Here is a 24,899-nt window from a genome sequence, read left to right on the forward strand (position 1 = left end):
AGCGATTTGCTCTCTTTGTACTATAAAGGGCTAATTATTTTATTTTTTTAACCCCATTATGTTAGTGGCCGTCATAATCGATTAATTTGATAATCGATTAGTTGTCGATTAACCACTTGAGGACCGCCGTATTGCCATTGTACGTCAGCACAATGGCACAGGCAGGCATAATCACGTACATCTACGTGATTGCCTTCCAGCGGGTGGGGGGTCCCATCGGACCCCCTCCCGCTGGTTACGGCGGTCCGATTCGGTCCAGGAGCGCTCCGTGATGAGGGGATGGCCGTTCGTTTTCGGCCACCCCCTCTGGATCGCTCCTGGCCAATGAGAAGCTTCCTCCCCTGTGTATTGTTTACACAGGAAGGAGGAAGTGATGTCATTCTCCTCGGGGCGGTCTTTTTGACCGGACTACGAGGAGAAGAGTAAAAGTAAGTCTGCACGAACACTACACTGACATGTAGGTACACACAGGCACACAAACCCCCCCCGATCCCCCCCCCGCCCCCCCTCCCCCCCCAGTCACAGTGTCACTGATTGCATTGATCATTTCTTTACTGATCAATGCATTCAGTGTCAGTTGTGACAGTAAAAACTGTCAGGACAGTTAGTGTTAGGTCCAGGGTAGCCCCCTATCACCCCCCAATAAAGATTTAACCCCCTGATTGCCCCTAGAGTTAACCCTTTCACCCCCTTTTGCCAGTGTCACTAAGCGATCATTTTTCTGATCGCTGCATGTGTCGCTAGTGTCGCTAGGTAGCTAGTTATTTTTTTAGGTTCACCGCCAGGTTTTTATATCGCTAGGTACCCCGATATACTACCCAATAATGTTTTTAACCCCCTGATTGCCGCTAGTTAACCCTTTCACCCCCTTTTGCCAGTGTCACTAAGCGATCGTTTTTCTGATCGCTGCATTAGTGTCGCTACAGTCGCTAGGTAGCTAGTTATTTTTTTAGGTTCACCGCCAGGTTTTTATAGCGCTAGGTACCCCGATATACTACCCAATAATGTTTTTAACCCCCTGATTGCCGCTAGTTAACCCTTTCACCCCCTTTTGCCAGTGTCACTAAGCGATCATTTTTCTGATCGCTGCATGTGTCGCTAGGTAGCTAGTTATTTTTTTAGGTTCACCGCCAGGTTTTTATATCGCTAGGTACCCCGATATACTACCCAATAATGTTTTTAACCCCCTGATTGCCGCTAGTTAACCCTTTCACCCCCTTTTGCCAGTGTCACTAAGCGATCGTTTTTCTGATCGCTGCATTAGTGTCGCTACAGTCGCTAGGTAGCTAGTTATTTTTTTAGGTTCACCGCCAGGTTTTTATAGCGCTAGGTACCCCGATATACTACCCAATAATGGTTTTAACCCCCTGATTTCCGCTAGTTAACCCTTTCACCCCCTTTTGCCAGTGTCACTAAGCGATAATTTTTCTGAACGCTGCATCAGTGTCGCTAGTGTCGCTAGGTAGCTAGTTAACTAGGCTCCCAAAAAGTCCCCCACATGTGGTATCCCCGTACTCGGGAGAAGCAGCAGAATTTATTTTGGGGTGTAATTTGACTTCTGCCCATAGCATGTGTGAGCAATATATCATTTAGTGACAACTTTGTGCAAAAAAAAAAAAAGTTTGTAATATTCCCGCAACTTTTGGCAAAATATAAAATATTCCATGGACTCAACATGCCTCTCAGTAAATAGCTTGGGGTGTCTACTTTCCAAAATGGGGTCATTTGGGGGGGTTTTGTGCTATTTTGGCATTTTATGGCCTTCGAAACTGTGATGGGTAGTGAGGAGTTAAATCAAAAATGTGCACCCTTAGAAATCCTGAAGGTGGTGATTGGTTTTCGGGGTGCCGTGCGCGACTAGACTCCCAAAAAGTCCCACACATGTGGTATCCCCGTACTCGGGAGAAGCAGCAGAATGTATTTTGGGGTGTCATTTCACATATAACCATGGCATGTGTGAGCAATATATCATTTAGTGACAACTTTTTGTAAAAAAATTTTTTTTTTTTTTTTTTGTCATTATTCAATCCCTTAGGACAAAAAAAATAAATATTCAATGGGCTCAACATACCCATCAGCAATTTCCTTGGGGTGTCTACTTTCCAAAATGGGGTCATTTGGGGGGGATTTGTACTGCCCTGCCATTTTAGCACCTCAAGAAATGAGATCGGCAGTCATAAATTAAAAGCTGTGTAAATTCCAGAAAATGTACTCTAGTTTGTAGACGCTATAACTTTTGCGCAAACCAAAAAATATACGCTTATTGACATTTTTTTTACTAAAGACATGTGGCTGAATAAATTTTGCCCTCAATGTATGACTAAAATTTAGTTTATTCGATTTTTCTTATAACAAAAAGAAGAAAATATCTTTTTTTTTCAAAATTTTCGCTCTTTTTCCATTTATATCGCAAAAAAAAAAATCGCAGAGGCAATCAAATACCATCAAAAGAAAGCTCTATTTGTGGGAAGAAAAGGACGCAAATTTCGTTTGGGTGCAATATTGCATGACCGCGCAATTACCAGTTAAAGCAGCGCAGTGCGAAATTGCAAAAAGACCTCTGGTCCTTAAGGTGTTTATTGGTCCGGAGCTGAAGTGGTTAATCAATTAGTTGTTTCGGCCCTAGAATGATTCTGTCTGACCTATTCTGCCAGAAAGTCCAGTCGTGTGTACCGTATTTGCCGGCGTATAAGACGACAGGGCGTATAAGACGACCCCCTATTTTTCAAGTGAAAACATAGGTTTTGGGCAATACTCCTGGTATAAGACTACCCCCCTTCTGAGGCAACACCATTTAAAAAAAACATTAGAACGATTAAAAAATACAAAGCAAGAATGCCAACTACTCATCCGCCTTGCTGTGTTATGTCATAAAGTAAATCAAACAATAATAGCACAAACAGATCTATTGAATGCCACAACACTGGAAAGTAGAATTTTTCACTAACCAAACCTATACCACTTTTGGGTTACATTCTATGGGAATTGTCTACCAAAATGCATTTAATAACCCCCCTGTCATATGTCCCAGATTTACCTGTCCCTCTTGGGTGCCTGGGACCTCAAAGGCAAACAGCAGGATGTATAGTAGTAGGAGATCAGTGAATGGATTTACCCAGGGAAGTATGGTGAGCGGTGTATTATTTTAATGAATACAACGCCTGCTTGGATTGGCAGAGGCTGTAGCATCGTCAGCCCTTGTCTCTCTCACTTAATAGAATACATCGCTCGCTGGGATTGGCTCAACGGCGTATACTGTTTGTAGCTGCAGCCACATACAGTATTAGCAGACATTTGGGGGCTGACATCCATCGGGCAGCATTGTATACCTGTATACCCGGCGTATAAGACGACCCCCGATTTTTGGGCATTTTTTTTAAGTGTAAAAGGTAGTCTTATACGCCAGCAAATACAGTACGTGGAATTGGTGTGCAAAAGGCCTAACACTTCACCATAGCTCATTTTTGGGTGTTCAGAGGTCTCGTAAATTCTGACAGCTGCTGTCCAGTCTACTGCCTGACCTTTTATATACTGGTTCCCTGACTTAAGGTGACCTTTGACACAAGCCAAAGGGTCAGACTCAGACCCTTTTAGTAAAGAAAGCTAAACTACATTTAAACCTTCAATAAATAAAACTGCCTAATTTTAAGTCTGAAAAATCATGTCTTTTTCTCTTGACAGTAATCCTGCTGAATATATAGGTCAAGCATTCAGAGACCTTACAGCCATAAGGTTCTTGCTGTCTTTCATAGAGAGATGGGGAAGGCGCACAGAGCATGTTCCTTGTGATCTCGCTGAAATGTGGAACCCTCGCCATGCAGCATGTGGAAGAGTTACAAAGAAGCAGTCTCATTAAAGAGGAAGTAAAGGCAAAAAAAAAAATATCTAAAAAACACACCCTGTAAGGCATGTACATGGGAACCGACACTCGCGGCATATAGCCGTGATCTGTGGCCTGCCCAGTGCGCCTGCGCGCCGCTCTCTACGGCGCATGCGCCGTAGACAGCAGTGGCTGTCTTTGGGTAAATATCTCCTACACCGTATAGGTTTAGGAGATATTTCTTGGACCTACAGGTAAGCCTTAATCTAGGCTTACCTGTAGGTCAAAGTGATTTGTAAGGGTTTGCGGACTTTGGTATAGCGCACATGACCCAAAAAAAATAATTGTACACAGGCCATATTTAACCCCTTAAGCCCCAAACCAATTTGCAGCCAAAGGACCAAGCCCCTCTTTGCGATTCGGCACTGCGTCGTGGTACCCAAACAAAATTGGCATTCTCCCCCACCCCACCCCACAAATAGAGCTTTCATTTGGTGGTATTTGATCACCTCTGCGTTTTTTTTTATATTTTTGCGTTTATAAACAAAAATAGAGCGCCAATTTTGAAAAAAATTCTATATTTTTTACTTTTTGCTATAATATCCCCAAAAAATATATCGTCAAACATTTTTTTTCCTCTGCTTAGGCCGATACGTATTCTTCTACATATTTTTGGTAAAAAAAAAATCACAATTGGCGATTGGTTTGCGAAAAAGTTATAGCGTTTACAAAATAGGGGATATATATATATATATATATATATATATATATATATATATATATATATATATATATATATATATATATATATATATATATATATATATATATATATATATATTTATATTTATTTTTTATTTTTATATTTTTTTTATTGTGACTGCGACATTATGATGGACACATCAGACATTTTTGGGACCATTGTCATTTATACAGCAATCGGTGCTATTTAAATGCACTGATTCCTGTGTAAATGACACTGACAGTGAAAGAGTTAACCACTAGGGGGCGAGGAGGGGTTATGTGTGACGTTGTGTGTGGGTTTGTTTGTTGTTTTTTTTTTGTTTGTTTGTTTTTTTATTATTATTATTATTATTGTAGGGGGACGTGGCCTGGCATGTGACATCACTGATCGTCTTTCCCTATAAAAGGGAACAGACGATCGGTGACAGCCACAGTAGGAAGCACGGGGAGAGGTTTATTTACACAGACCTCTCCTCGTTCTTCAGCTCTGTAACCCGGTTGCGGGATACCAGCGCCGATCGGGTCCGCTGGTCCCGCGGCCACGGTGCTCAGGACCGGGCGCTCACGGCCCACGGCTGGGCACTTAAAGAGCCACGTACAGGTACGTGATTGTGCCCAGCCGTGCCATTCTGCCGACGTGTATGTGCAGGAGGCAGGTCTGAAGCAGTTAAAGTGTTGCTAAACCCACAACAGTAATGTCAATCTGTATATGCAGTAAAGCATGCTTGTTATACTTGCTGTGGAACCTAAGGGGTTAATCCTCTGAATTGCATGAAAAGGCTGTTTGATCACAAACTTTTTCTTGCTACTGTACATTGCAGTTTGCGAATCCTTGGCTATGATGGCTGCATTGGGGTGTGTTTTTTTTTTTTCTTTCCCTCTGTTTTCACCTGGTGATCTAGCCAGTAACACGCCTCCTGTATTACAGTGCCACCATGCTGGATGAATGAGCGCAGGGGCACCTTTGGACGACAGCTTTAACCACTTCCCCCCCCGCCGGCTGTCAAACGACAGCTGGGCGGCGTGGCTCTCGTTCTGTGTGGAAGTCATACGACGGCCCTCCAGGATGACCATACTTGCGCTCCCGTGGGGGTGCACATCGCGGCGATAGGTGGTGTCAGTCTGACACACCACTACACCGATCTGGGTAAAGAGCCTCTGACTAAGGCTCTTTACCTCGTGATCAGCCATGTCCAATCACAGCTGATCACGATGTAAATGGGAAGAACCGTTGATCGGCTTTTCCTCACTCGTGTCTGGCTCCCCTCTACTCGTATCTGCCAATCGGCTGCTCTCCTGACAAGGAGGGTCTGTGCTGGCGGTTTATTAGCACAGATTACACAGGATGCTGCCAGGACCACCAGGGATTGCCACCACGCTGGATCACCAGGTATGCCACCCTAGACCACCAGGAAAATGCCAATCTGTGCTATCAGTGCTGCCTATTGGTGCCGCCTTAATCGGTGCCCATCAGTGAAGGAAAAAACTTATTTACAACATTATATAACATTTTTTTTTTTCTAAATTTTTTTTTTTTTTATTTTAGCAAAAAATAAAAACTAGAGGTGAACAAATGCCACCAAAAGAAAGCTCTGTTTGTGGGAACAAAATGATAAAAATTATGTTTGGGTACAGTGTAGCATGACCGCGCAATTGTCATTTAAACATTGCTGAAAATTGGCTTGGGCAGGAAGGGGATGTAAGTGCCTGGTATTTGAAGTAGTTAATCTACGGGGAGTGATCATCGCTAAAAGTTTTGCATAGAGAAAACCATCATAAGCACTTCCTTGAGTTGTAAATGGTTTGTCTTATCCCTGCATCTGCAAGACAGCTTGTTCTGTTCAAAAAAAGACATACTGGCTGGATCACCAGGTAAAACTAAGGGGAAAAGCCTAAAGAAAACTAAAGCAGCCATCAATTCTAAGAATTAGCTGCATTACAATGTTTGTTTGCTTTTGGGTTTAACATCACCTTAACCACTTCGCGCCCGCGTTATAGCCAAAAGACGGCTACAGCGCGGATGCTAACTGCGGGGAGGGCGTCCCTGGACGACCTCCTGTTTACTTCGGCAATACGCGCTCCCGCGAGCGTGCATCGGGGAAGTTCTGTGCTTGCTGTGTCCTTTGGCCATTTACAGCGATCTGTGACTGGCTGCGTCCAATCACAGCGGCCGTTTACAGCGCGATCGGCGTGTCCAATGGGAGATGATCTCATATGTAAAGATATGAGATCATCTCTCATAGCCGGCTCTCCCTCCTCACACAGAGACAGCGTCTGAGGAGGGAGAGATGAACCGCTGAGAGATGCAGCAGTTAGTGGGGAAAAAAATAATAAAAATAAAAAAACGAAAATAAAGTGCCCATCTGTCCCCACTGTTGCCAGTGCCACATAGTGCCATATCAGTGTCACGTGTCATTAGTGTCATCAATGCTAGGTATCAGTGCCATCTGTCATCAGTGGCACGTGTCGGTGCCATCTGTCATCAGTGCCACATATTAGTGTCATCAGTGTTGCGTGTCATCAGTGCCATCTCTTCATCAGTGCCACATCAGTGTCACATGTCATTGTCCTGGTGCTCCAGGGCCTTCAAAAGTGTAATAGGTAGTCAACTAGTTAGATGTGTAATTTATGCTCCTAGAACACCTGATGGTGCTCCCTGCATGTTGGGCCTCTCTAAGTGGCTAGGCTGTGGAAAAATCCCACACATGTGGTATCTTAATACTCAGGAGGAATAGCAGAATTTATTTTGGGGCATTATTTGTGGTATACACATGCCATGTGAGAGAAATAACCTATTACAATGGCAATTTTGTGGAAAAATTAAAAATTTAATTTTCATTTTGCAAAGAATTGTGGGAACAAAATTACATCATCAAAAACCTCACTATGCCTCTTACTTAATACCTTGGAATGTCTAATTTCAAAAAAGGGGTCATTTGGGGGGTATTTGTACTTTCCTGGCTTGTTCGGGTCGCAAGAAATGAAATTGGCCACCAATACATCAGATGTGATCAATTTTTTTATGATTTGCACCACAACTTGTAGACTTTCTAACTTTCACAAAGACCAAATAACATCTGCTAATTTGGGTTATTTTTACCAAAGATATGTAACACTATAAATTGTGACCAAAATGTATGAAGAAAAATTAGTAATTTGCAACATTTTATCACAGAAACAAAGAAAAATGCGTTTTTCAAAACTTTCGTTCTTTTTTCATTTATAGCGCAAAAAATAAAAACCACAGAGGTGATCAAATACCACCAAAAGAAAGCTCTATTTGTGGGGGGAAAAAAGGACAAATTTATTTGCGTACAGTGTTGCATGACTGAGTAATTGTCATTCAAGAGCACTGAAAGCTGAAAATTGGTCTGGGCAGGAGGGGAGTTTAAGTGCCCAGTTGTCAATGGTTAAAGAAGAACTCCAGCTTTTCCTCCCCAAAACAGATGCATTGTGTATGTAAATGAATCTCAGCCCTGCTGACAGTCTGTGTAACTTTACTCTCCTAGCTGTATACAGCAGGTTTTAAATGTCACTTATCCTTCGGGCTGAATTTCTAAGTTCTCTGACTTCCTGTTCCCTTACTTTCCTAGTCCTGATACTACAAGTCCCATCACCCTTTGAGCCTCTGTAGCTTCAGAGAGGGCTATGAGTCACTTGTACCAGTTCTTGGATTTGATGTGGGTGGGTGGGTTCTAGGGTTACTGTGGGTGTTTCTGGACCTTCATGTGGGTGGTAAAAAGTGTTAATGTGTCATATCTCCTCCTGTGTCTTTCCTGTCTTGCAGAATGACAAAGAGTAGTGGTTTACCGCAGGGGTATCCAACTTTTAGATGTTCCTGGGCCACATTGGAAGAAGAGGAATTGTCTTGGGCGCACGTAAAATACACTAACAATAAGGATAGCCAATGAGCAGAAACATTCAGACTGATCTCAAGTTAGCAGTTAGACTTCATGTACATTAGCACCTCCTAAACATGAGTTTAGGAGCTTTGGGCGTTTTTTTGTCAAAGCTCCTAAATGCAACTCCATAAAAGTCTGTGTCCATGTATACATAGGCTTTTAGGATAGTTTAGGAGCTTAAAGGAGGTTTAACCTCCCTTTCCTGAAAGTGGAAGAATCGCATCTGGGAAAGGAACGTTTTGGCCACAAAACGTGTTAAAATCCCAGTAAGATTTTGCTGTTTCCCTCAGCTGGCGGACAAAGTAGTTTGAGTGCACATGAAGCCTTAGGCTGGGTTCACACTGCTGCGGGGGGAGATCCGGATGTGATTCGCACCGCACTGCAGTGCAAATCACATCCGATCTCCGTAGCGATGCGAGTTCAGCCATACAGATAGTATGGCTGAATTCGCATTGCTCCCGCAGCAAACTCGCACGGGACCCTTTTTTTGGTCCGCAACAGAATCGGATCGCATGGGTGTTCACACCATGCGATCCGATTCCTGTGCGAGTCTGCAGATCGCACTGCGATATGCGGACGGATCTGGGGGTGTCATTAACATTTCATTGACACTCCCAGCCGTTCGCATAGGGCAGTGTGAACTGCCGGCGGGAGTCATGCGATGTGGGAAAACGCCGCGGATTTGCGGCGTTCCCGCATCGCTGTGGTGTGAACCCAGCCTTAAGCTGCATTCACACCTGAGTGTTTTCAGTTCATAAAATGCCCCAAAAAAGCCTGAAAGATGCCCAACAAGCAGAATCCCATCCATTTCAATGGCACCTGTTCACATCTGAGCATTTTATCACCTGAAACAAAACGCCTGAAAGACCTCCTAAGCTCAAAAAAAGAACATGAGCTTCTTGGGGGCAAATTACAGGCATTTTTCTGCCTTTCACATTGGTGAGCTGTACAAAATTGTGGTAAAAGCGCCTGACTTTGAAATGCTCAGGTGTGAATGCAACCTTAATGATGGATATATCAATCTGAGTAAAAAAAGTGTTCATGTTACAAAATATTTTGTTTTATTATAAAAGAGAGCAACCTATAACCAGTGTGCTATTTGACACTGATTTTCATTTACTAAGAAACATCAATATCTGATTTTATGGATGTAGTAGCAATTCTCAATGAATTTTGAATGCCCATCAGATATTTGGGTCATTTTGCCCTTTGTGTGGTTCATCCTTGAAAATAATTGCTCACAAATTTAGATGCTGCTAAAAACTGAAAACCTGAATAAAGCATGATTGTGAAGGGTGAGGTATTTTCCTTTGGAGAGATAAAACTTCTAAAAGTCCAGTAAAGAGACACGGTCAGATTTTTCTTTGTCGCAAGTGTTTGCTAAGTGTAAATGCATTTTTACAAAAAAAAACACAACATTTTTAAAGCGGGATTTCACTGTGGAAAAAAATATTAAAAGCCAGCAGCTACAAATACTGAAGCTGCTGACTTTTAATAAATGGACACTCACCTGTCCCGGGGTCCAGCGATGCCGAGGCCGATCGATCTCTCGGCTGCTGCCGCCACCATTCTAGGTGAGGGAATCAGGAAGTGAAGCACTGCGGCTTCACTTCCCGGTTCCCTACTGCACGCGTCACGCAGCGCAATAGGAATTGTCCGCGTTGTCTCTGGGACCCGTGTGTGTCCCAGCAGACAGCGCGCAGGGACAGGAAGAGGCATAGACTCCCGTGGGAGTCTATGCCCGGAAGTGGGTGTAAATACCTGTCTTTGACAGGCATCTGCACCCCCCCCTCCCCCCTAAAAGGTGCCAATTGTGACACCGGAGGGGGGGAGGGTTTCCGATGAGTGGAAGTTCCACTTTAGGGTGGAACCCCGCTTTAACAGCTAGCCGACACAGTTGTACTGCAGCAGCATGGCTCGGCTGCACGAATTGCCATTATGCTACGTTAGTAGCATAAACGGCCACTAGGGGGCACTTGCGCTCCGAGCCGATGCGAGTGCCCGACGGTCTCGATCTCTCAGGGTACACGGAAAACCGGCAGCTGTGTGTGTAAACTCAGTTTCTGGTTCTCTGAGCAGTGAACTGAGAGATCGTCTGTTCATACAGAGTATGGATGGTGATCTGTTAGTTTCCCTGCACAGTCTCATTCCCCCCCCCCCCCCCTTCAGTTAGAACACATACTAGGATACATATTAACCCCTCCCCTGCCCCCTAGTGTTAACCCCTTCTCTGCCAGTGACATTTTTACAGTAATCAATGCAATTTTAATTGCACTGATCACTGTATTAATGCCAAAAATGTGTCAAAATTGTCTGTGTCCGCCATAATGTCGCAGTCACGATAATCGCTGATCGCCACCATTACTAGTATAAAAATGCCATAAATCTATCTCCTATTTTGTAAACACTATAACTTTTGCGCAAGTCAATCAATATACGCTTATTGCATGTTTTTGTTTGTTTTGTTTTTTACCAAAAATTTGTTGAATAAGTATCTGCCTAAACTGAGGGGGGAAAACAAATTTTTTTAAAATATATTTTTGGGGGATATTTATTATAGTAAAAAATAATGCTTTTATGCTTTTTTTTTTTTTTTTTTTTTTTCTTTCAAAATTGGCGCTCCTTTTTTGGTTTATAGCACAAAAAATAAAAAACGCAGGGGTGATCAAATGCCACCAAAAGAATGGTCCGGTCTGAAAGTGGTTAAGTAAGTTTACGATTTTGTGTTGGCCCACATTCATAGCTGTCTTGGGCCACATGTGGCCCTTGGGCTGCAGGTTGGACACCCCTGGCTTACTGCAAAACTTCAGAGGAAGGGCTATGGGAGGTTATTATGAAGGTGTTTCCTTCATTTTTAAATGAATTCCCTTCAGAGAGCAAGGCTCTAGGAGGGTGGGATCTGAGGGGTGGGATCTGAGGTGTGGGACTCTCCCTGTTCACACTGGGCTGCATATTTAACTGGGCAGGATTGAATTCGGATTGTGATCCATTCCATCCTTCCCAGCAGCACCACAGCTAGCTTTCAGAACAGGCGGTGTATAAAGGGGTTTCCTTCTTGAATAATGCTGCGATCTGTGAGGCGGGACTTGGAAGGTTTGGAATCTTGTAGGTGTAACTGGGCGAGATTAAATGCTAATTAGAATATATTTAATCCCATCTACCATCAGAGCTGTGAAGGAAGTTACATAATTTGAAGAGACTACAAAGGGGAGTTTCTTGTTATATGCTCTTGCTGCTGCAGGAGGTGGCTGTTGAAGGGACATCGGCAGGGTCTATCAGCAGGATATAGAGATTTTTACATGATACAAAACAACTAAACACAGAATAGAAGGGGATATGCAGACAACAAAGCAACATGTACAAGTTATGATCTAGGCAGGGATTGATCAATTCCATTCGGTTCTAGTGAAAAGAAAGTAATGCTGGCTATACACTACGAAAAATCGGCCGAAAATTGATCATTAGACCGTTCGTTTTTTCTGCCAGTTAGTGGGTACAAAATCGATAATCGTTTGGACGTTTTTGAGCTGGATAAGCGAAGGACAAGTTTGGAAATTTTCTGCCGAAGAACAATAAATTGAAAGGTTAATGTGTTTCCCATCCGACCTGTCTGCACTAGGTATGTGTTAAAAAAAAAAAAAAAAAACATAAATTTTTTTTTTTTTATGTCCACTGAACGATTTATCGTCATTACATGATGGCAGCATCATTTGCGCTCGCAGCCGAACGTTTGTTTTTCGAAATTGGGTTTGCCCGATTTTTCATATAGTGTATGGCCAGCATTAGAGTTCAGCTTTAACAAAAGGTCTGCTTTACGACGGTCTACATTTAAACTCAATAGAAACCATTTTTGATTGTAAACTACATTGTATGAGCTATTTTAACTTAGTTGATTTTTGTTTTTATCCAGGATATCAAGCCAATGCGGGACCAAATAGTCAGAGTAAAGAGATATGAGAAGGTACCTCTTATTCTGGTCGGTAACAAGGTTGACTTGGAGTCTGAGCGAGAAGTCATGTCTACAGAGGGCCGCTCTCTAGCTCAGGAATGGGGCTGCCCTTTTATGGAGACATCTGCCAAGAGCAAGACTATGGTGGATGAACTGTTTGCGGAGATCGTCAGGCAAATGAACTATGCATCTCTGCCTGAGAAGCAGGATCAGTGTTGTACAACATGCACTGTTCAATGAGACACTCAGAGGGACCTCAAACGTGGCCATAAAGAGCAGGTCAGTATCCTGCCTTTCTGTGTTTAGGAATTCCTTTAATATTTTAATATTTCTCTCTACACGGTTAAAATCTGTTGGCTTTTGCTGTAGAGATGGAGTGACTAATAACACGGTGGGAGTGTTTGTTGGATGAGGCCCCCACCTTTTAATCCTCCTGCTCTGCAGAATGCTGTTCCTAAACAGGATTGTAGGGGTTAGGTTAACTTTTAGGTCTTGTTTACACCAGAGGCAACCTTTGTATTGCTGACCGCCTAGCAATGTTCTTCATTGATTTTAAAATGATCAGACAGAGCTGTGAACATACATGTGTTATAGTTGTCTTGTGTCATGGCAAGGCAAAAATGGTGCAGCTGCTGCAGCGGTCGGCAGGTGTTGAAGCTTTGCAAAGGCCTCTGTTGACTTCTGTTGTAGTGCACCTTTAAAAGCTATAGTCATGTTTAATATGCAATTGCAAAGCGATAAGAGTGCTTTGGGTGAGGCAAAAAAAATTCCATGGAGAGCATTTGAGTTGCATTGCTTGACGAGATGAGAAATTGTGCCATTAGTACCAGTTAAAAGCAGCATTCTAATTCTGTGTCAATTTGAACGTGGCCTTAAAATGGTATTATAGGTTCAGCTTTTAAAAAACAAAAAAACAAACCTGTTATACTTGCCTGCTCCTATGCAGTGGTTTTGCACAGAGCAGCCCCGATTCTGCTTTTCTTCGGTCCCCTGGTGGCGCTCTGTACATCCATAAGACACAGAGCTGTGGCTCGGCACCGCCCCCACTCTCTCCTCATTGGCTCACTGGCTGTGTTTGACAGCAATGGGAGCCAGTGGCTCATGTTGCTGTACCAGCCAATGAGAAAAGAGACTTGGTACAGCTGAGGCTCTCGTGCACATCGCTGGATTGAGAGGGGCTTAGGTGAGTATGGGGGGGGGGGCAGTGGGGGGAGCAGCACACAGGTCTTTTACCTTCATGGTGATATTAAAGGTCGTGTGGTGTGGTTGTGTTTTTTTTTTTTTTTATATCTTACCTGCTCTGGTTTTGTACAGAGTAGCCCCGATCCTCCTTTTTTTGGGGTCCCTGGGCCCTCCTTTACTCTGAGTCCCAATAGCAAGCTGCTTTCTATGGCGGCACTTGTGCATGCTTACTTCCGAGCCCCACTCTGTCCATAAGACACACAGAACGAGGCCGCTCCCTCCTCAATGCAGGTGAGCTGCGATTGACAGCATGCATGAACGTATAAATCCTTTAGCCTTTACACCCCTTTTCACGCTGGGGCATTTTTCAGGCGCTTTAGCATTAAAAAAAGCTCCTGTGAAGCGTTTGAAAGAAGCCTCATCTGTAATCCAAATGTGAAAGCCTGAGTTTAAGAGCCCTTTCACAATGTCGGCGCCCAAAAAATGCTCGTAAAGCGCCGCTTAAACTAGCAGCGCTTTACCAGCGTTTTTCAAGCACAATTGGGGTGCTTTTAACCCCTGCTAGTGGCCAAATAAAGGGTTAAAATCGCCCACAAAACACTGCTGCCAAAAACGCTTTTCAGGCATTTTGCAGGCGCTTCCCATTGATTTCAATGGGAAGGGGGCGCTTTAGGAGCTGTATATTCACCGCTCCAAAAACACTGCAAAGAAGCTGCTTGCAGGACTTTCTTTGATGCCCTGCCAGCGCAGCGCCTCAGTTTGAAAGCACTCGGGCTTTCACATTGGGATTGCAGTTGCGGCTTCTTTCAGGTGCTTAAGACTCCGTTCACACCACGCCGCCCATAGTGTCGGCGGTAAAATGCCGCTATTCGTAGCGGCGTTTTACCATCGGATTTGCGGCGTATTTCGGCCACTAGCGGGGCGCTTTTACCCCCGCCAGCGGCCGAGGAAAGGGTTAAAACTTCCGGCAATACTCCGCAATAGCGTCGTTTTGCCGGCGGTAATACGGCGCTGCCCCATTGATTTCAATGGGGAGCAGTGGTAGAGGCGCTCCAAAGAAGCTGCTGGCAGGACTTTTCCTGACATCCTGCCAGTGCACCGCTGCAGTGTGAAAGCCCTAGGGCTTTCACACTACAGACAATGGTGCAGCTGTTTTAGGGCGGATTGCAGGCGCTATTTCTAACGCTATAGCGCCTGCAAAACGCCCTTGGTGTGAAAGGGGTCTTGCAGGCGCTTTTTTTAAATTTTTTAAATTTTTTTTTATTTATTTATTTTTTAAAGCTAAAGCGCCTGAAAAATGCCCCAGTGTGAAAGGCATCTCGGTGTGAGTACTCGGGCTTTTACATTGGGATTGCAGTTGCGACTTCTTTCAAGTGCTTTACAGGCGCTTTTTTTAACGCTAAAGCGCCTGAAAAATGCCCCAGTGTGAAAGGGGTCTTAGAATCACTTTAGTGGTGGCAGATTTAAAACTCAGATTTAAGTGAGTTATTTAGTAACTGAAATGCAGTAAATTCTTTAAATTGTACCTCAATGTGTCTTTTGTACTCACCTCCTGTAATCTGCTATATGTTGTCATTTAGACTGGGAGAGGGGGCAGCACTGTAAGCCAATTGGGCCTTAAGGCATTGCATAATGCTTTGGCTCTAACAAAAGCTGTGCACTGCTGATCCATCACTATCTAAGCACAGCCTTCACCAAGCAAGGATTACTATGAATGCTGTGCAGATTGTGAATGTTCAGGGCACTCTGTTGGCGTGTGGATCAGAAGACTGGGTATACAGAAGGTACAGAATCTTTTGGCAGGTAAAGCAGTTAACCCGTATTTGTTTCTACTGTTTATTTAGCAGTTTGCCTAAAGTCGCACCTTTTAAATCCCAACTCTTGGAAAATGTAAACTTATCCCTTGCGTTGCAGCTGCACCCGCACTGCAAAACTTAATAGATTTTATTGTCTAGGAGGGAGGAACAACATTTTTATTTACCTGATCCTCCGTTCCCTCAGTAGATGGTGTTCCCCCACACTTCCGCAGTGGACTGTCACTTGGTGTAGTCAAGTCCAGCACAAGGCTATGGACCTTACTTTGGTCTTGATGACTTCAGGATCCTAGGCTGGTGGAGAAAAAACAGTCTAGCTACAGAAGGGAGAAGAGGATCAGGTAAGTAAATCCCTGGTACCTGTGTATCTCCCAGAAAACAGCGCGTGGGGGCGGGTGAAAGAGGGGCCAGACATGGTGTAGATCGCTGCAGATTCTGCAGTGATCCATCGCCAGAAGTGGGAGCAAATACCTGTATTAGGCAGGTATCTTCTCCCTCCCACCACCCCGAGGTGGTGGGAAACTCCATTTTAATGTAGGTGTTTATGATGAGGGCTAATTTAACTTAGTATAAAGTTAGATAGAAGGAAGGTACACGTGTCAAGGATAATTAAAGCTGTAGGTGTGCCAAAAACATGCTGTGCTGAGTAAAGGCTCATTTCATGCAACGGTTGCCAGCAACCTTTTACAAATCAACAGGAGCGGATGTAGAGCTCTTCCCGCACATCTAAACGTTTACATCTGTACAGGGATGTATGCATTGTTCTTGGGCGCAGACAGACTTCCCTGTCCCTGTACAGATATAAATGCTTGACTGTGAAGGGATATCTATCTGTACAGTTGCCCTTCCATAGATTTTTAGCTGGCTGTGTCTGTATCTACCACACCAGAAATGCATCCAGAAAGCAGAAATTGTGGTTTGAAGCAGCCTTTAGCCAGATTTGTATACCACAAGAAGGCCCTTTTGCACTCCGTTTGACTTTTTCTGTTGCAGGTTAGAGTAAATCGGAATATACAGTGGTGTGAAAAAGTGTTTGCCCCCTTCCTCATTTCCTATTCCTTTGCATGTTTGTCACACTTAAGTGTTTCAGAACATCAAACCAATTTAAACAATAGTCAAGGACAACACAAGTAAACACAAAATGCAATTTGTAAATGAAGGTGTTTATTATTAAAGGTGAAAAAAAATCCAAACCATCATGGCCCTGTGTGAAAAAGTGATTGCCCCCTTGTTAAAACATACTATAACTGTGGTTGTCCACACCTGAGTTCAATTTCTCTAGCCACACCCAGGCCTGATTATTGCCACACCTGTTCACAATCAAGGCATCACTTAAATAGGAGCTGCTTGACACAGTAAGGTCCACCAGAAGATCCTTAAGGCTGGGTTCACACTGCTGCGGGGGGAGATCCGGATGTGATTCGCACCGCAAATCACATCCGATCTCCGTAGCGATGCGAGTTCAGCCATACAGATAGTATGGCTGAATTCGCATCGCTCCCGCAGCAAACTCGCACGGGACACTTTTTTTGGTCCGCAACAGAATCGGATCGCATGGGGGTTCACACCATGCGATCCGATTCCTGTGCGAGTCGGCAGATCGCACTGCGATATGCGGACGGATCTGGGGGTGTCATTAACATATCATTGACACTCCCAGCCGTCCGCATAGGGCAGTGTGAACTGCCGGCGGGAGTAATGCGATGCGGGAAAACGCCGCGGATTCGCGGCGTTCCCGATTCGCGGCGTTCCCGCATCGCAGCGGTGTGAACCCAGCCTAAAAGCTACACATCATGCCGAGACCCAAAGAAATTCAGGAACAATTGAGAAAGAAAGTAATTGAGATCTATCAGTCTGGAAAGGGTTATAAAGCCATTTCCAAAGCTTTGGGAATCCAGCGAACCACAGTGAGAGCCATTATCCACAAATGGCGAAGACATGGAACAGTGGTGAACCTTCCCAGGAGTGGCCGGCCGCCCAAAATTACCCCAAGAGCGCAGCGACGACTCATCCAAGAGGTCACAAAAGACCCCACAACAACGTCCAAGGAACTGCAGGCCTCACTTGCCTCAGTTAAGGTCAGCGTTCATGCCTCCACCATCAGGAAAAGACTGGGCAAAAATGGCCTGCATGGCAGAGTTCCAAGGAGAAAACCACTGCTGAGCAAAAAGAACATCAAAGCTCGTCTCAATTTCTCCACAACACATCTTGATGATCCCCAAGACTTTTGGGACAACATTCTGTGGACCGATGAGACAAAAGTGGAACTCTTTGGAAGGTGTGTGTCCAAGTATATCTGGCGTAGAAGGAACACTGCATTTCATAAAAAGAGCATTATACCAACAGTAAAATATGGTGGTGGTAGTGTGATGGTCTGGGGCTGTTTTGCTGCTTCAGGACCTGGAAGACTTGCCGTGATAAAAGGAACTATGAATTCTGCTGTCTACCAAGAGATCCTGAAGGAGAATGTCCGACCATCTGTTCGTGTACTCAAGCTGAAACGAACTTGGGTTCTGCAGCAGGACAATGATCCTAAACACACCAGCAAGTCCACCACCGAATGGCTGAAGAAAAACAAAATGAAGACTTTGGAGTGGCCTAGCCAAAGTCCTGACCTGAATCCTATTGAGATGTTGTGGTATGACCTTAAAAAGGCCGTTCATGCTCGAAAACCCTCTAATGTAACTGAATTAGGACAATTCTGCAAAGATGAGTGGGCCAAAATTCCTCCAGGACGCTGTAAAAGCCTCATTGCACGTTATCGCAAACGCTTGGTTGCAGTTGTTGCTGCTAAGGGTGGCCCAACCAGTTATTAGGTTTAGGGGGCAATCACTTTTTCACACAGGGCCATGATGGTTTGGATTTTTTTTCACCTTTAATAATAAACACCTTCATTTACAAATTGCATTTTGTGTTTACTTGTGTTGTCCTTGACTATTGTTTAAATTGGTTTGATGTTCCGAAACACTTAAGTGTGACAAACATGCAAAGGAACAGGAAATGAGGAAGGGGGCAAACACTTTTTCACACCACTGTATATGCATAGTTATTATCATATGCAGATTTATCCCGAAGAAATTTAGCTTCTTTAACATTAATGAGTTCTCGAGTGTAGTATTCCAGATGTGTCAATAGTTTATTTTCTTGCACAGTAAAGCGCAGAGGGTCAACTAGAATATTATTTTCATCGTACCAGCTGTTAATGAGGGTATCAAGTTGTTCCAATTCAGTATCATACTCTTTGATTATGATCGTAATCATTTGGAAGGAACAACTTTGTAGGTTGTCCTCCCATATTGGCCTCATGACCAAAATTCGATCATCAAGAAAAGATGCCAATATAACTGATGCAGAATTGGATCGCTCCTTTATGAGACTACAACGCCTACTGGAACGTAAAGCACGTGTATACTGGCATAAAACATATTTTGAAAAATATACTGAGTATCAAGTTGTCCCTTGGGGTCTGAGAGTCCAAATCTTTCCCAACATTAGAAAGATTAGTGACTCCCTGAAAAAAATATGGGAGGACAACCTACAAAGTTGTTCCTTCCAAATGATTACGATCATAATCAAAGAGTATGATACTGAATTGGAACAACTTGATACCCTCATTAACAGCTGGTACGATGAAAATAATATTCTGGTTGACCCTCTGCGCTTTACTGTGCAAGAAAATAAACTATTGACACATCTGGAATACTACACTCGAGAACTCATTAATGTTAAAGAAGCTAAATTTCTTCGGGATAAATCTGCATATGATAATAACTATGCATATACAGTGGTGTGAAAAAGTGTTTGCCCCCTTCCTCATTTCCTGTTCCTTTGCATGTTTGTCACACTTAAGTGTTTCGGAACATCAAACCAATTTAAACAATAGTCAAGGACAACACAAGTAAACACAAAATGCAATTTGTAAATGAAGGTGTTTATTATTAAAGGTGAAAAAAAATCCAAACCATCATGGCCCTGTGTGAAAAAGTGATTGCCCCCTAAACCTAATAACTGGTTGAGCCACCCTTAGCAGCAACAACTGCAACCAAGCGTTTGCGATAACGTGCAATGAGGCTTTTACAGCTTCCTGGAGGAATTTTGGCCCACTCATCTTTGCAGAATTGTCCTAATTCAGTTACATTAGAGGGTTTTCGAGCATGAACGGCCTTTTTAAGGTCATACCACAACATCTCAATAGGATTCAGGTCAGGACTTTGGCTAGGCCACTCCAAAGTTTTCATTTTGTTTTTCTTCAGCCATTCGGTGGACTGGTGTGTTTAGGATCATTGTCCTGCTGCAGAACTCAAGTTAGTTTCAGCTTGAGTACACGAACAGATGGTCGGACATTCTCCTTCAGGATCTCTTGGTAGACAGCAGAATTCATAGTTCCTTTTATCACGGCAAGTCTTCCAGGTCCTGAAGCAGCAAAACAGCCCCAGACCATCACACTACCACCACCATATTTTACTGTTGGTATAATGTTCTTTTTATGAAATGCAGTGTTCCTTCTACGCCAGATATACGTGGACACACACCTTCCAAAGAGTTCCACTTTTGTCTCATCGGTCCACAGAATGTTGTCCCAAAAGTCTTGGGGATCATCAAGATGTGTTGTGGAGAAATTGAGACGAGCTTTGATGTTCTTTTTGCTCAGCAGTGGTTTTCTCCTTGGAACTCTGCCATGCAGGCCATTTTTGCCCAGTCTTTTCCTGATGGTGGAGGCATGAACGCTGACCTTAACTGAGGCAAGTGAGGCCTGCAGTTCCTTGGACGTTGTTGTGGGGTCTTTTGTGACCTCTTGGATGAGTCGTCGCTGCGCTCTTGGGGTAATTTTGGGCGGCCGGCCACTCCTGGGAAGGTTCACCACTGTTCCATGTCTTCGCCATTTGTGGATAATGGCTTTTACTGTGGTTCGCTGAATTCCCAAAGCTTTGGAAATGACTTTATAACCCTTTCCAGACTGATAGATCTCAATTACTTTCTTTCTCAATTGTTCCTGAATTTCTTTGGGTCTCGGCATGATGTGTAGCTTTTAAGGATCTTCTGGTGGACCTTACTGTGTCAAGCAGCTCCTATTTAAGTGATGCCTTGATTGTGAACAGGTGTGGCAATAATCAGGCCTGGGTGTGGCTAGAGAAATTGAACTCAGGTGTGGACAACCACAGTTATAGTATGTTTTAACAAGGGGGGCAATCACTTTTTCAAACAGGGCCATGATGGTTTGGATTTTTTTTCACCTTTAATAATAAACACCTTCATTTACAAATTGCATTTTGTGTTTACTTGTGTTGTCCTTGACTATTGTTTAAATTGGTTTGATGTTCCGAAACACTTAAGTGTGACAAACATGCAAAGGAACAGGAAATGAGGAAGGGGGCAAACACTTTTTCACACCACTGTATGTATAAAAAGTTCAGCATGTGCTCGTTTTTAGGAGGGAAGTCTGTTTAAAAAAACTCAACAGTTTATACATCTGCCCTCTGAGTTGATCTTGTACATTTCTTGTCCTTTCAGGAAGTATATAGTTTGGGGGGGGTCTTTCGTGAGGGGGCGTAATGTTCTGTATGGCAATTCAGCAGGGAGACACAACATGGTTAAAGTATATACTCATTTTGTATATGTAATCAATTCACATTGTAATATACTTGCTGCTCCATATTTCAGTTAGAAGTCAAAATAACATTTAAGTAACTGTGCAGATTTAAAAAATTGCAAACCACAAATCAATCTGAAAAGGGGATTTCTAGCAGTGACTGCAAGATTTTAAGGAAACCTGTACTGAGGAAAAATAAAATGCCTTGCCTGACCTCTGAAAATACATTTCTCTGGCTGTCATGTGGATCTATTGACTACCATACATCTAAATCGCTTAGGCCGCGTACACACGCGCGGACTGTTGGCCCAACCTTGTCCGCTGAACAGTGTTTGGGCGGACAGTCCGCTCGTGTGTGGGGCTTCAGCGGACAGTTTCAGCGGACAGTTGGACGAACAAGGTCTTACGGAAATTCCGAAAAAACTGTCCGCTGAAACAAGGTTTCAGCGGACTGTTCGCTCGTGTGTAGGCTTGTTCGGCCAACTAAGTCTCGCGCATGCTCAGAAAGGATTTTCACGCCGAAAGCTAGAATGCAGTGTATAGGACGTCGTATTTTTCGTCCCGTCGTACGTGCCGTTCACGTCATCGCGCACGGTTTCAGCAAACTGTTCGTCCGTCGTGTGTGGCCATGTCCGTCCATGCTAAGTTTGAGCGGACTGTTCGCTCAAACTGTTGGACGGACAAAGTTGGGCCAACAGTCCGCGCGTGTGTACGCGGCCTTACTTGTAAGAAGAATGCAGATCACATGTTCTGACTTTCCTGATCCACATGCCTGTTCCAGGTCAGTGTCTCAAGCACCCAGCTTTTCTGGGAGGCAGGGGTGAGGCATGCTGACATCCCTTGTTCCTCCCATTGAAACAATGTAAACCAGGACTTTTTTTTTTTTCCTGGAATAGCTTGTGCTTTTACCTGATTTGCAGGCTGGGGGCTTTCAAGTGAAATGAACCTTCCCATTTTCGTGGAAGGCCCACTTTAATGTGGGGAATAATAATTTGAAATATTTCTACCTGAAACGCATTTTATATAAAAAATAAAAAAAAAGCGAAAATGACAGTTTTTAAAAAGAAATTCATATAGAATTGTATTTGACTTTTTAATTTCATATAATGAATTTCAATAAACGTGAATTTATTATCGGCACCTTTAGCGCAAGAAAAATGCATGCCTTTAAAATTCTATGTATGTCTTCACACTGGTCCCTTGCGCTTCCATTCTGGTGTTAAAAATCCTGCTTGCTGCATTTTGTTAAAAAAAAATGCACAACCCCTTTTGTAATGCATTGAAACACATCAATAATGCACCCATGTTACGTTTTTGATGCAGTTTTTGAGTCGCACGACCTATGAAAAACACACTATGAGCACAGTAAAATTGTGGGAGAATTTGCGGCAAATCACTTACATTTTCAGGTGCCGTTATCGGCATTTTTTCTCTCTATTGCCAAATATACAGATTTTGGATGATTTATGTTTCAGCCACCAAAATTTCAGTGCATCTCTACTCGCCAGCGCCCTTGAATTTCATTGAGAACTGTAAGCTGGCCGCCGCAACGGCCAGCGGTACTTGTAGTTCGTTCGTTGACATGGATGTGTGGGTGGGGCCAACTGTTTTAAATATGCGACAGCGGGTGCAGGGAGAAGATCCTCCACCTGCTGTAGCATGGGAGGGATGTGGGTGTATAGGAGCAGGTTATACCCTAAATATGGGTGTAACAGGCATGCGCCTAAAGGTGAACTTGACCTTTTTTAATTCTAAACACACTGCAACTTTTTAAATAATTGCACTGCATTCTGTTGCATTGATGTGAATAGGCACCATAGAGCATAATGTATTTTTCCATTGTTTTTCATGTCGGAGCAACAGCAAATGCAGGAGAAAATAGTGTAAATGGGGGCTAACGGTTTTGAAGGGCCAGCTGTGCGTTTACATTAGGCTTGCAGGCTGCCAAGATTTCGTTTTTTATTATTAAAAAGTTATAATTCCTATCTTTTGTGAATGTAAAGCTTAAAATTTGTTTGCATCAAAATAATAAACAATGTCATTACTTGCCTGATCTGTGCAATTGTTTTGATCTTCCTCTTCTCATGCCCCCCACCGGCACTACGCCATCACACCGAGTGCCACCATAGCAAGCCGCTTCCTATGGGGGCACTTGTGTGCTTGATTCTGAGCTGGGGCTGTTTGGGCTATTCAAACACAGTCCAGCTTGGCCCTGCCCCCCACTTTGCTCACAGGTGCCAAGGTTTCCCGCTGCTGTCAGTCAAGCATGTGGGAGAGGGGAGAAGAGCTGCTACAGACATGCACAGAACTGGATTGAGATCTGGCTCAGGTGAGTATTTAGGTGGGGGAGTAACCATTTAAAAGGTTTCTTAACCACTTGCCGACCGCCGCACGACGATATATGTCGACAGAATGGCACGGGCAGGCATATGGGCGTACCTGTACGTCCCTGCCTTCCCGCGGGTGGGGGACCCGATCGGTCGGTATTCGTTCGGGAGCGATCCGGGATGAGGGGGCGGCCATTCATTCATGGCCACCCCCTCGCGATCGCTCCCGAAGAATGGAAATGCTCCGTGACATCACTTCCTCTCCTGTAATGTAAACACAGGGCAGAGGAAGTGATGTAATCTCTCCTCCGTGTCGGTATTTTTCGTTCCGGCACCGAGGAGAGAGGATCGGTGAGTTGCACCAACACGACACTACACAGTAGAACATGCCAGGCACACTCACACCCCCGATCACCCCCCCCCGACCCCCCCCCCCCCCCCCCCCCCCAATTACCCCTGCCCCTCCAGTCACAGTGACACCAATTGCATTTTTTTTTTTTTTTTTTTTGCATTGGTGTCATTTGTGACTGTAATAACTGTTAGGGCAGTTAGGGTTAGCCCCCTTTAGTTCTAATGTACCCCCCTAACCCCCCCCAATAAAGGTTTAACCCTGTGATCACCCCCCCGTCGCCAGTGTCACTAAGGCTGGGTTCACATTGCAGCGGTTTATGAGAACGGATGTGACGGATGTGATTCGCACCGCACTGCAGTGCAAATCACATCCGATCTCTGTGCGATTCGAGTTCAGCCATACAGATAGTAGTGGCTGAATTCGCGCCGCAAATTCGCAGGGGACCCTTTTTTTGGTCCGCAGCAGAATCGGATCGCATGGGTGTTCACACCATGCGATCCGAGTTTGCAGATCGCACTGCGATATGCGAACTGATCTGGGGGTGTCATTAACATTTCACTGACACTCCCAGCAGTTCGCATAGGGCAGTGTGAACTGCCGCCGGGAGGCATGCGATGCAGGAACCCGCCGCAGATTCGTGGCGTTCCCGCATCGCTCCAGTGTGAACCCAGCCTAATAAGCGATCGTTTTTCTGATCGCTGTATTAGTGTCACAGGTGACGCTAGTTAGGCAGGTAGGTATTTAGGTTCCCCTCAGCTTTTTATAGCGCCAGGGACCCCCATATACTACCGCATAAAGCCCCCTGATTGCCCCCTAGTTAACCCTTTCACCAGTGATCACCATATAACTGTTACAGGTGACGCTGGTTGGTTAGTTATTTTTTTATAGTTTCAGGGCACCCGCCATTTTATTACCTAGTCTCACTAGTGTACCCCCTAAATTTAGGGGTGTCTACTTTCCAAAATGGGGTCATTTGGGGGGGTTTGCGCCATCTTGGCATTTTATGGCCTTCAAAACTGTAACGCCCTTAGAAAGCCTGAAGGCGGTGCTTGGTTTTCGGGGCCCCGTACGCGGCTAGGCTCCCAAAAAGTCCCACATATGTGGTATCCCCGTACTCAGGAGAAGCAGCAGAATTTATTTTGGGGTGTCATTTTCACATTATGCCCATGGTATGCCGTGAGCAATATATCATTTAGTGACAACTTTGTCATTATTCAAT

The 24,899-nt window shown here is 44.1% G+C and overlaps 1 protein-coding gene across 2 annotated transcripts in view; it reads left to right on the forward strand.

Annotated features, from left to right (window-relative positions):
• RAP2C (RAP2C, member of RAS oncogene family) overlaps positions 1-24,899 on the forward strand; it is a 50,788-nt gene that overhangs the window by 22,651 nt on the left and 3,238 nt on the right. For both annotated transcript variants that reach the window (XM_077493926.1, XM_077493947.1), the window contains one exon: positions 12,377-12,694. In XM_077493926.1, coding sequence (XP_077350052.1) covers positions 12,377-12,655 — 279 coding nt within the window. In that variant the 3' untranslated portion in view covers positions 12,656-12,694. The remainder of the gene's footprint in view (positions 1-12,376; positions 12,695-24,899) is intronic.

This window comes from Lithobates pipiens, unplaced genomic scaffold (genome assembly GCF_037356315.1).
Source record: "Lithobates pipiens isolate NorthernLeopardFrog02 unplaced genomic scaffold, aLitPip1_a1.2 Scaffold_1, whole genome shotgun sequence".
In the NCBI taxonomy this organism is placed as follows: domain Eukaryota; kingdom Metazoa; phylum Chordata; class Amphibia; order Anura; family Ranidae; genus Lithobates; species Lithobates pipiens.